Raw genomic sequence first — 12,508 nt, 5'->3', positions numbered from 1 at the left:
CCACACCTCCTAATCCTTCCCAAACAGCTCCACCAACTGGGGACCACATATTCAAATACATGAGTCTATGGGAGCTATTCTCATTGAAACCACCACAGAAACCAAGTCGACTCCTGTGTCTCAAGATCTCAAGGTTGGCCTGAGAAAGTATTTCTCAATCTGCTCTGAACCTTTAAGACTCCAAGGCTTGATCCTTTTTGTTGCTGTTTTGGCAGAGGGTTTGTTGTTGGTTAGATGGTCATCTGGTCTTCATTCTGAAATCTATGGGCCATTAATGCAAAAGCCAGAGAACTCACAGGACAAATAGGCAAAGAAAATGAGGCGTATGACACAGTGGAGTTGTCAGCTCTAAAAAGGAGGAAGTCTTAGCCCTGCAGTTCACATAAGAGACCTCTGGTCACCACACACCAACCACAGCAATACACCACACACATAGACATAAACAGTAATAAATAAATTGGGACAAGTGATTCAGGTATTAAATATGCCACCTCACAATATAAACACATATAATGTACATATATTAAATACCATGTTGGACCTCACAAACATATCTTATTTATCAATTAAAAATAAAATTGAAAATTGAGTGTCAATATCTTTGGGACAACATAATAGAAACAGTGTAAACTCTGAGTTTCATTTTTCATTTGCTTATTTTGATTTGGGGAGGGTTGAGGGGATTTTTGTTTTTAAATGGTATTACATAGTCAAGGCAGACTTAGCCTTGAGCTTCTCACGTAGCTGAAGATGAACACCTCATTCTTCTGCCTCTGCCTCCCAAGAGCACGGAACTTTGACCACCACTTCTCCACCCCTCTCCCATAGGGCTGTACATCAACTTAGGAATTTATTTCTCAACGCATCTGCACTTAACCTTCCCACATCGGTCTTCTCATTTGTAACAGGAGTTAAAATATTGGCCATAGAGCCAGTGCCAATAACAACAGCAGTGAGCAATGCTGAATGCCAAGGTCATGAGTTTTCTGTGAGGATTGAATGAACAAATCTATGTCACCTGCCAAGGAAGGCGTCAGGCTGCAGCTTGGGGAGGTGAGGTGTTGTGTGTTTGTATGGGAGGGGGTGGTCTCGAGCAGAAGATGCTAGAAGTTATCTGTGGAAGAACGTTTGAGCTCTAGCAGGACCAAGAATTGAATCATCTTTCTAAATTACTCACTCATCTGAGCCCCAACATTCTCGCTCTAGAAATGAGACTGAAATCTGCCCACTTGAGACTGCTGGGAGGTTCAGATGAAATGGGAGCAGAGAAAGCATCTTCAAACGGCAGCTATGATAGGATAGCATCATTGGCTTAGACACTCTCCACGCTGACAGCTCAGTCTGCTCCAAACCTAGCACTGCCTATCCAGCACCTCAGCTTGCTGTCTGTCACCAGGACAAGGGACTTCAAAGCTTTCCCACCAGGAAAGCAATGTAGATGAAAACCATCTCAACATCCCTGTGGACAGCACCTGGAATCCCAGGTGTATCCAGATGGAATGAGAAGAAGCGTGTTTAATGGATAAAACGTGTGTGCGGTTGTGGGCGAGTTTCCAAGAGGACACACCTGGACACCACATCAAGACAGGAATGAGAAGCCAGCATCACCTCTGCATCACCTCTCGCCCCAGTGTTACGGCAGGGGAGTTTCTGCAGAGTTCACCTCGGCAGACCTGCTGACTGGGCACACCAGTCAGCAAATGCAGCCAAAGCTGTGTCCTCTCGCCAAGCCGACTTCCCTGAATTTTTTCTGCATGCTTTTTTCTCATTACCGAGACTGTGGAAACACACCCCTGATGAACACTGGCAAACTTGAGACGCAGCAGCTACGACTCTTTAGAGATGTGTAGTATGTCTTTAAAGTGAAAACAGACTTGAGCCTGCACTGGCAAGCATTCATTTCCAAGCTTTCTGCTTTCTCGGTGTGAGATAGATTACAGCATCTCCAAAAAGGGGCCAGTCAACAGCCTACGGTGGTTTCCAATCAAAAGGCATCTGGTTCTTACACGGTGCATCTTTCAAGAACGGCACCCTCCCGCCCACACTGCCATGTAATTCCAAGGAAGAAAGGCTGGGAGGAAAAAGATGAATGAGTTCTGTCAAACCAGTTGGTAACCTGGTCATGGCTGCCTACAGCCTGCCTACTTCACCTTCCTCTTCCCCAACACAAGGTAAGGGAAAAAGGTTTCCACAGAAGGTCTCGCCAAGCCAGGGGTCAACACACAAAACCCTGCTGTGCCTCATGTACTTGCCCCTCCCCGTGGTAAATACACACAAGACAACTTTTACTTCTTTCATCCCTTCTGCTCCCCATCCCGGTCCTGACAAAAGGCTACAAGGCTCTCTGTATGACATGAAAATCAACAGAAAGCAACCTAGGTCACGACATCTGTTCTGGTAGCACGTCCCTACCTTCTAACCAATTGCCACACTGGTGGCTACTCACCAGGTATTTAATCAAGCCAAGAGTTTCATTCATTCCACACACGGACTCTCCTCCTGGGGACCCCAATAGGGAAGCAATGGCCTGTATTCAACAGTTAAATACCTAGGCTCAAGTGCCAGGTCGTCTAAGTGAATCTTGGTTTCTTATTTGTAAGATGATTGTAGCATGAATAATAAAAACGCATAAACAGATATCGAGGTTCAACCTGAAGATCAGAAAAGCAAAGCAGCCAGCCAGTGTGGGGTATGGAGTCTTCAGAATTCATAGAGACTGAACATTGCCCATTTTTGGTCTGAGGCAGAGGTAAGAATCAGTGGTTGGCTGCTTTGCTTCTCTGATCTTCAGACTGAACCCCAATATCTGTCTCTGGTTTTTTATTATTCATGCTACAATGATCATGGAGTGGGTGGTCTTCATAGCACACACACACGCATATGCACACACACATATACATGTGCATGTGCACACACACACACATACATGGTGCACACGCCTGTAGTCCTCCTACCTGGAGACTGTCTGTAGCCTTAGCATACAGGTGTATACCTTAAATCCTGCCACTCAGGAGGCAGAGGCAAGTGGATCTCTGTGTGTTTCAGGCAAGCCTGTGCTACACAGAGAGACCCTGCCTCAAAAAAATAAGAAAAAGAGAAAAGAAGGAAGGAAGGAAGGAAGGAAGGAAGGAAGGAAGGAAGGAAGGAAGGAAGGAAGGAAGGAAGGAAGGAGAGGGAGGGAGAGAAGAAAGAAAGAAATTAAGAAAGAAAGAAGTTAAGAGAGGAAAGAAAATCCATCTTAATGCCCACGCTGAACGCCTTCACGGATGATACAAAAGGAAGTGCTGACAGAGAGTCGCCCTAACAGAACAAGGATGGGCAGTTCAAGCTCACACACTGGTAATTTTAAAACAGAAACCCAAACTAACAACTTTCTTTCAAAATGTTTGCCACGGTGGGGGGTGGCATTCTGATCCCCAGTTTTCCATATCAGTTTCTGCTAACTGGCCTCCCCGCAGTCTGTCTGCAAACAGCCCCCGCTGTCTGCGAAGCCTCTGTGGTCAGATGCTATCTTCCATACACCACGCGAGACGTAAAGTGTAAAATCTGGATTCTCCATCCCCCAGTTGCCCAACCCCGTGTAACGGAACTCTGTGTCTCCGTCTCTCACTTTATCTCCTACAAAATGTCACAAATAATTACACCTCATTGGAGGCTTGATTACATGAGCTTATTAAATTAATTTCTACTCGTTTTTATATGCTATAATCATTCCGCCCAGAGGCTGGCTGTAGCACCTATTTAAGTCGGTATTGTTCTTGTTGAGAACTGACAGTTTCCAGACCTGAGCCAATGAATTGCTTTTGTACGGCTCATTGCGGAACACACACAGAGCAAATGACGACAAAATAGAGCAAATTAATCTTCCAAATTAGTCACATGGCCTTGACGTGAAATGCTAAGATGCTGGTAGGCGGGATGAGAGTCCTCACATGGTCATCTGCTCCCCAAATGCCACTTTCTACTCTGATGTCTCCGGGAAACACAAAGTGCCCTCCCACTTTCTCCCTTCAGTGCTGGAGCTGGCACTGCAGACCTCACCCAGCAAGACAAGAACTTCCAGCCGCCTCTCGGACCTCTCTCGACTTCTCAAAGAGTCTTTACTAATGTCTCTGAAGCGGCTGAAACTAAACACCCCCTCCCCAATCTCATGATGAGAGGGCCACCTCTATCCAGAAGATCTACTTGTTTTACAAGAGTATTCTTTGAAAATAATAAAAAGAACCATAAAATTCTTATTTCTCTATTATTTACACAGGTACCAGAATCAAGCAGGCTCTTCACGGTCTGCCAGCCTCTACAGAGGTAGCTGGGCTTCCGTGTTGTGACGTTAGAATGTCTAGTCCCAGTCTCGTAAACTACAACATAGGCAAATACATTATGGACCTGAGTGGTAGTCAAGTATTTTATTTGCCTAAAGAACATAAATATTTGTGTTTTACAGAAAGATAACATGGCCTAAATATTTCTCATCAAAGAGAGTGAGGAGGGGAAGAAAACAGGCACTCAAGACGATAAGAAGATGAAATTCAAAACGAGCATTACCAGCCAGACAGGAGCTCATCAGGGCGAACATGGTGGTGATCACGTGGTGGGAAGTCACTGCCATTTCTCCAACGGGGGTCCCCTCCAGTCACGGCAGCCTTTGGTCTTTCAGGTCGAAGGCGAGCTTGGCAAGTCAGAAGTGGCCTTAAAATCCCTCTCTGCAACTGTCAAATTGTCTATAAAAATAAACAAATTTCAGTAAGAAAACACGGTGTTGAAATTTCACCAACAAGCACACATTAAATGTTAAAAGTTAAATGGAGAATTTCTAAAAAGAAACAATTTGTCAAGAAACATACTAGGACAGCACTCGGGCAAATTAGGGCAGGGACGGGGATTATTTAACAAAGACGTCATAGAAAATAGTTTTGAAAGTGACATGTTTACACTTGACATTCTAAATATCTGGGGAGTTGGAAGGGATTGTTTGAGACAGGATCTGTGTTTCCCAGACTAGCCCAGCACTCTGGGGTTCAAAAGTCCCTCCTGTTTCGGCCTCCCTGAATAGCTAGTATCACAGGCAGATCTGTGGTCCTGTGTAGAGTTTTCTGGACCATTGCAGACACTCCAGGTCACCTGTCCTACCCGCAGCAGGCAATCACATGGAACACTCAGCTCAGAGTGCCAACAGTAACACTGGACATGTAGCTCAGAGTGCCAGCAAGCAGAAATAGTTCCTAGAAACCGAGCTGCGTGCCAAAGTGACAGAATTATCACCAAGATTGAATTCAATTACACTGAAAATTGATCTGGAAAACACACACACACAGAACCATAGAAGAACAAAGCCCTTTCACCTTTTCGCCAACATTAAAAAGCAATAAAGTCTTCACCGCCCCTCTGTCCTGTAGAAGACTCGGTCCTGGGCCAGGAGATTTAGAAGGCTCTTTCAAACCCCGTTCTATCTAGAGCCCTGTCAGGGTTTTATTATTGCTGCTTTGTGGTGTGTGTGCGTGCATGTGTGTATGTGTGTGTGTGTTGTTCACTTGAGACAAGGTCTCACTGTGTAAGCTAAGCAGTTCTGGAGCTCACTATGAAGAAAAGGCCGGGCCAAAAACTCACAGAGGTCCACCTTCCTCTGTCTCCTGAGTTCTGGGATTAAAGGCGTGAGTCACCATGCCCAGTTGAGTTTTGTGATTTTTTTATGTATGTTTTGGGGGATCTGTTGTTTTGTTTGAGATAGGGTCTTGCTTTGAAATGTGTGTGTGTGTGTGTGTGTGTGTGTGTGTGTGTGTTTGTGTGTATGTGTGTGTTAGAAAGACAGACAGACAGAGAAGAGAAAAAGAGAGAGACATCGAGCAAGCACAGGCTTAGAAAAGTGGCTCCCAGATCATATACAATGAATCATTCAATCAGTCATCAATGTTAGCTATTTTGACCACTGCTCCATTCTCTTTAAGGTCTTCTCACTGATAAACTGGGAAGATCAAGGTGTGGTTATTTATGTAATTCTTAGCTACTACCAGCAAGTTTTGCCTATTGTAAAGGGGAGAACCAAAGTAAAGAGCAGGGCCACAGAGAGAAAAGCGGCCAGTGGAGCTGGAGGCCCAGAGAGCAGCACCGTGAGCAGTCAGAGGTGGCACGAGGCTAAGCTAGAAAACGGATTTGGAAGCCACGCAATTAGCTTCAACGGCCCCTCGAAGCCTCAGATTTCCGCCACCGTCTTTTCCTCGGTGTATCAGAGAAATGGAAATAGCTATATCTATTAAATTAAGAACTGAACAACGAGGAAAGACTGTCCCAGTTTTTCCTCTTTGAGAAACTAGATTTCCTAAAGGGGTTAATTAATAAAGAAAAGAATCTCTCTCAAAGGACACAACATTTCAACAAATACTAGCAGAAATTTTAATAAAGCAAAACCCATAAAGAGCTGTAAGAAGATGGCTCAGAGGGGGATTTTTACGGGGGAATGACCACAGGCAACACAGGGCTCACCCCTCCCCCCATTGCATGGGGCCCGTGGGGCTAGGCTGCATTAACCCAGGAGCCACCAGTTCTGAGGGAACCCATGGAAAGGAAGGCAAGTGATTCTATTAAAAATATGGACTGCAAATTGCTGACAAGAATATTGGGCAATTATATAATTATTATACAACCGAGCCAAGCTAAACAGATTGATGCCCAAAGCAAACCACAGCAAGTTCACGCCGGATCTCAAGACAGCGCTGAGGAAGTCCAAGACAAGTTGGAACTCCACACAGCTGTGGCAAACAAAGAGGGGGCCTTCTTTGAGCTAAAGTCCCTCTTTAACAGAACTCGTCCAAGAAGAAAGCAAACTGCAGAGAGCTTTGGTCTAATCTCCCCAGGGTGGTGACAGAGGTCTAGGACACGGGAGACTAAAAAGGGAAGCACATGAGCCCTACCTGGCTGATCTCCAGCCAACACTCAGAGATTCAGTCCCTCGGCAGAATCTGGGGGAAGCCAGGCCTCCGAAAGTTAAAGCTTTCAAATAAAATCAGAAAACACAAGCTTCTCTTTTCGTTGAGGGTCTGTCATATTCATGCGGAAAAGACCAGGGGCTGCTGACCCTCTGAGGGCTCATGAGCTATAAGGATATACACAAAAAGGCCCACTGAGGTCCTGGAACAATTTGCAGGCTACTGTAGAGTGGTCTCCCCGCTAACCACTGTAGAGCCATCTCTCCGCTCACTGTAGAGCGGTCTCTCTCTCTGCTCACCACTGTAGAGTGGTCTCCCCGCTAACCACTGTAGAGCCATCTCTCCGCTCACTGTAGAGCGGTCTCTCTCTCCGCTCACCACTGTAGAGTGGTCTCTCTCTCTGCTCACCACCGTAGAGTGGTCTCCCCGCTCACCACTGTAGAGTGGTCTCCCCGCTCACCACTGTAGAGCCACCTCTCTGCTCACCACTGTAGAGCGGTCTCTCTCTCTGCTCACCACTGTAGAGGGGTCTCCCCGCTCACCACCGTAGAGTGGTCTCTCTCTGCTCACCACTGTAGAGTGGTCTCCCCGCTAACCACTGTAGAGCCATCTCTCCGCTCACTGTAGAGCGGTCTCTCTCTCTGCTCACCACTGTAGAGTGGTCTCTCTCTCTGCTCACCACTGTAGAGGGGTCTCCCCGCTCACCACTGTAGAGTGGTCTCTCTCTGCTCACCATTTACAGCTTCAAAGCACAGGGACTGAGAGCAGCAAGCACCACAAATTAACAGGAGAACATGGAGAGCGAGAGTCACAGATTAAAAACAAAGAAGAATGTGCCGCTAAGTCTGTTGATTTCAGATCGTGCTGTGTTTACTTCTGAGGCCATTAATCTGAGCTGGCTGCTGCACATTCCTGGGATCCAGCAAAGCACGTGGTAAATAGAGGGATTAGCTGGGGAAAGCCTACTCAACCGAATCCTTGAAAGGAGTGGCTTAGAAAAACCTGCTCTGGGCTAAAGATTGTGTGTGTGTGTGTGTGTGTGTGTGTGTGTGTGTGTGTGTGTGTGCGTGTGTGTGCGTGTGTGTGTGTGTGTTTGGTGTGAGTTTGTATGTGTATGATGAGTGAGTGTGTGTGCCTATGTGTGTGTCTGTGTGAGCGTGTGGTGGTGTGTGTGTGTTAGTGTGTATCTGTGTCTTGTGTGTGTGATGTGTGAGTATGTGTGTCTATGTGTGTGTCTGTGTGAGTGTGTGATGGTGTGTGTGTGTTAATGTGTATCTGTGTCTTGTATGTGTGTGTTTGGTGTGTGAGTTTGTCTGTGTGTGATGTGTGTGTGTCTGTGTGAGAGTGGTGTGTGTGTACACACGGGTTCACACATAGAGAGCACTCACGCATGCAGCAGACACCTTTCAGAGGCCAATGCTCTTCCTCACTAGGGTCTCAGGGACTGAACTCTGGTTGTCAGCAGCACTTTCACTGGCTGAATCATTCACTGACCCAGATTTGAAGATCATAAGAAGACTGATTAGGCAACCAGAATTAAAACTGTCATGAGTAGGTAGGAGTAGGAGGTTACTCAGTTGGGAGAATGCTCGCCTGCTACACAGACAGTACACACTCCGTCAGAATGCTCACCCCTACACAGACAGTACACACTCCATCAGAATGCTCGCCCGCTACACAGACAGTACACACTCCATCAGGATGCTCGCCCCTACACAGACAGTACACACTCCATCAGGATGCTCGCCCTCTACACAGACAGCACACACTCCATCAGGATGCTCGCCCGCTACACAGACAGCACACACTCCATCAGGATGCTCGCCCGCTACACAGACAGTACACACTCCATCAGGATGCTCGCCCGCTACAGACAGTACACACTCCATCAGAATGCTCGCCCCTACACAGACAGTACACACTCCATCAGGATGCTCGCCCGCTACACAGACAGTACACACTCCATCAGAATGCTCACCCCTACACAGACAGTACACACTCCATCAGGATGCTCGCCCGCTACACAGACAGTACACACTCCATCAGGATGCTCGCCCGCTACACAGACAGTACACACTCCATCAGGATGCTCGCCGGCTACAGACAGTACACACTCCATCAGGATGCTCGCCCGCTACACAGACAGTACACACTCCATCAGAATGCTCACCCCTACACAGACAGTACACACTCCATCAGGATGCTCGCCGGCTACAGACAGTACACACTCTGTTCACAATAGCACATAGAGCAGGCCAGGTGGTGCATGCCTGAAATTGCAACACTCCAGAGGCAGAAAGATCAGGAAAGCCAAGGTCTTCTGCAGCCAGGGGGAATGGCATTGCCCGAGCTCAAGTAGTGAGTTACTCAAGTTTCTGACGGCTTAGAAATGAAGGGATCTGGCAAAAAACGACTCGGCAGGTCAAAAGTGTTTGCTGTACAAACCCAACAGCCCGAGTTCAATCCCTGGAACCTACAAAGACGAGAACCAAAAACTGCCTTCTAATCTTCCACTTGAGTGCCAGAGCACATGCAGGACCGTGGTCATGTGCACACATATGCACACATATTTTAAAACTTTTCTACTTTGTCAATTAGGTGGGCTTTTTGATAAATACAAGTTGTGTTTGAAAATGTTAAATAAAGCAGGCAGAACTGTTTTGTCCACTATTCAATACACTATTCAGTGACAGCAGTGTGAACTGCAACATCAGCCTGTTGTGTGGCAGCCGGGGAAGTGGCAGAGGCAGAGCCGTTGCTGTCTGGTAATACCTGGATGCCCTTTGGAATGGTACACAGATGAGCACAGCCTCACAGCGGCTAAACTCCCCTCCACACAGAGAGAAGCTGCATCACTCAGGTACCCAGAGAGGAAGGGTGGGGGAGTGGATCTGGATGAGAAATCTCTGAAACCATATCTAAGCACCATTGATACCCAGCAAATATTTACAGCCACTGTGTGCCAGGCAAACCGGTCGGATGCCAAGGGTGTGGCAGTGTAAAAAGGGCCCAAGCCTCTGCTTGGTGGGGTTTTGTTTGGGCCAAATAAAAGCAACGTCATTTGCTTTTGGGGATAAGACATTTAATTTCTCAGCACCGTTTCTTCTGTCCACAGACCGTTATTACTATTTGTCCTGCACCAGATAATAGAAGTATAGTGGCCAATGAATCGAGAGGTATGCTTTTACACTTACGGATTTACAGTATGGCAAACAGGCATATAGTCACAAACATGGAATTACACAGTATGGAAAGAATTATAAAGGAAGGACTCTTAGGAGACACATATCTTAAATTATTGGGCACAGAAAGACACTGAGTGAGTACCCTTATTTCACTTTTGTTATTATGATAAAATACTTGGATTTCAGCCGGATCCAAGTTGCAGGCCCTGACAGTCAAAGGGTCACGTGCTTGGAGACAGCCAGTCACGTCACATCCATCAAGAGCTGAGCAGATTAAATGAACGTTTGCTTGCATGGATTGCTTTTGTTGTGCTTACACTGCTCAGGGGCATGGAACCGTGCTGCCCAAATTCAGGGTGTCTTCCCATCTCAGTTTACCAATTATGAAAACCCCCTCTGTTCCAGGCTGAGCAGGGGCTGTGAGGGGTGGGAATTCAGGTGACTAGGGACCAGGAGCCAGGGGCCCATAAGGCTGTGGGCGAGCCACATGGAGGGAGAAAGAGGGAGCCTCATCAGTTCATGTTAATTGCCAAGAACTGGAAAACTGTGAGCACCAAACACTGCTCATTTCTCCACCAAGGGTTTAATCAGGCATACCTGGGTTTTTAAGGATATAATAGGGTTCAGTCCTAAGAAAACCAAAAGTGCTAAGGCCAGGTACATTGATGTTCTTAGCCCAGAGAGAGAGAGAGTGGGCCAAGGTGGGGTGGGGTCCTCATAGAATTCCCATTGGCTTAGAACGTCTGGAAAAGCCAAGGATGATCTTAAACTCCTAACAGTCCTTCTGCTTCTACTTCTCAAATGCTAAGAGGACAGGGGCTCTGAGGATGTCCTGTGTGAGTGCAGGGGAAGCCCAAAGGCTCCATTCTGAGTTTGCCTTCCATCCTTTTGTGTCTGACCTGCTCTGAGAATGTCAGCTGATCTCATGCCCTGGTATCCTGGTAATCCCTGCAGTCCGTTCTCCATAGAACATCTCAGGGCCCTTCCTCCTCCTCCTATGGACCCTGCAGCTTGTCTGTGTTCAGGCTGTACTGATCCACTTTGTACTGGTTAGTTTTAACTGTCAACCTGCCACAATCTGGGATCACATGGGAAGAGAGTCTTTATGGAGACTTGCCCACACCGTGATGGCCGGTGGGCGTGCACTTGTCTGTGAAGGGTTTCTCTTTTCTCTCTCTCTCTTTTCTTTAATGCTGAAACTTAGCACATTCCACACCAGGGCAGGCATGGAGTCAAAGCCGCAGGCATGGCTTGTCACCCCACGGAGCCTCACCTGGTGAAGAAAAAGAGGACGATGACCAATAAGAAGAGTCATCCATGGCCTCAGACAGGGAAAGCCCAGAATGGTATAGAAGATGAGCTGCTGCTTGAGAGATGGGTTCCTGACACAGCCAACAATTCAGCTATCAAATCCCACTTCAATGCCAGCCCAGATCTAGCCACACTATAACCTCATCACTAACAAACTTGGGGCCTGTGTCAATGTCCGGGACACACACAACACTGTCTGGAATGCCCACATGGCCACCTGGAGAAGGAGCTGCTGCAGGAAGACTGTTTAGATGATGTCTCTGGTCTGCTCAGGAGGGAAGGAAAACACACTACCCAGAGGAAAGCAAATGGGGAGAGATGTCCCAAGGCTAAAGACCATGTTTAATTCAGACTCACAGACTGATTTCTCAGCCACACTTGAGACAGTTGTTGTTAGTGGTTAAAATATGCACAAGACTTCAGTAGGCAAACTGCCAGTGAAAAGCATAGATACTAATTTATGGGGAGTTATTAATTTTGAGATAAGACTTTATTTCCTAGAATTCAAAAATTCTATCAGCAAAAGAACACAGCTGGGCATAGTGACACGGGCCTTTAATCTCAGCACTTGGGAGGCAGAGGTGGTGGATCTCTGGGAGTTCAAGGCCAGTCTGTTCTACAGAAGATTTCAGGCCAACCAGGGCTACACAGTGAGACCCTGTCCTGAAAAAGGAGAAGAGGAGGAGGAAGAGGAAGGGGCAAGAGGAAGAAGGAGGGTGAGAAAGAGGAAGAAGGTGGGCAAAGAAGAGAAAGAGAAGGAGGAAGAAGGAGGAAAAAGGAGGAAGAAAGAGAAGGAAGAGGAATGAGAGAGAAAGAGAGAGAGGTGCTAAAGAGTTGATTCTCAGGACCCACATCAGATGGCTTACAATAATCACCTGTAACTCCAGCTTCAGCGGATCCTATACCTCTGGCCTCCATGGGCAGCTTCACTCAGTAGCACATATCCATACTGAGACATGCACAAGATAGCAGGAGAGAACTCCTAAAAGTCCCCTCTGACCTCCACATGGCTACTATGGGTGTGTGCACATACGTACATACACACACACACACACACACACACACACACACACTAAGTAAATAAAGTAA

General features: G+C 46.9%; 1 protein-coding gene across 1 annotated transcript in view; it reads right to left on the bottom strand.

The window, feature by feature from the left end:
• Positions 1-12,508, bottom strand: part of Tgfbr3 (transforming growth factor beta receptor 3) — a 171,993-nt gene that overhangs the window by 145,535 nt on the left and 13,950 nt on the right. The window contains exon 2 of the mRNA XM_075942916.1: positions 4,546-4,721. Within this exon, the coding sequence (XP_075799031.1) occupies positions 4,546-4,609 (64 nt within the window). The 5' untranslated portion in view covers positions 4,610-4,721. The remainder of the gene's footprint in view (positions 1-4,545; positions 4,722-12,508) is intronic.

Source organism: Microtus pennsylvanicus, chromosome 12 (assembly GCF_037038515.1).
Source record: "Microtus pennsylvanicus isolate mMicPen1 chromosome 12, mMicPen1.hap1, whole genome shotgun sequence".
Lineage (NCBI taxonomy): Eukaryota > Metazoa > Chordata > Mammalia > Rodentia > Cricetidae > Microtus > Microtus pennsylvanicus.
Note: the sequence above shows the minus strand (reverse complement) of the source record. Positions and strands in the feature narration are given on the sequence as shown.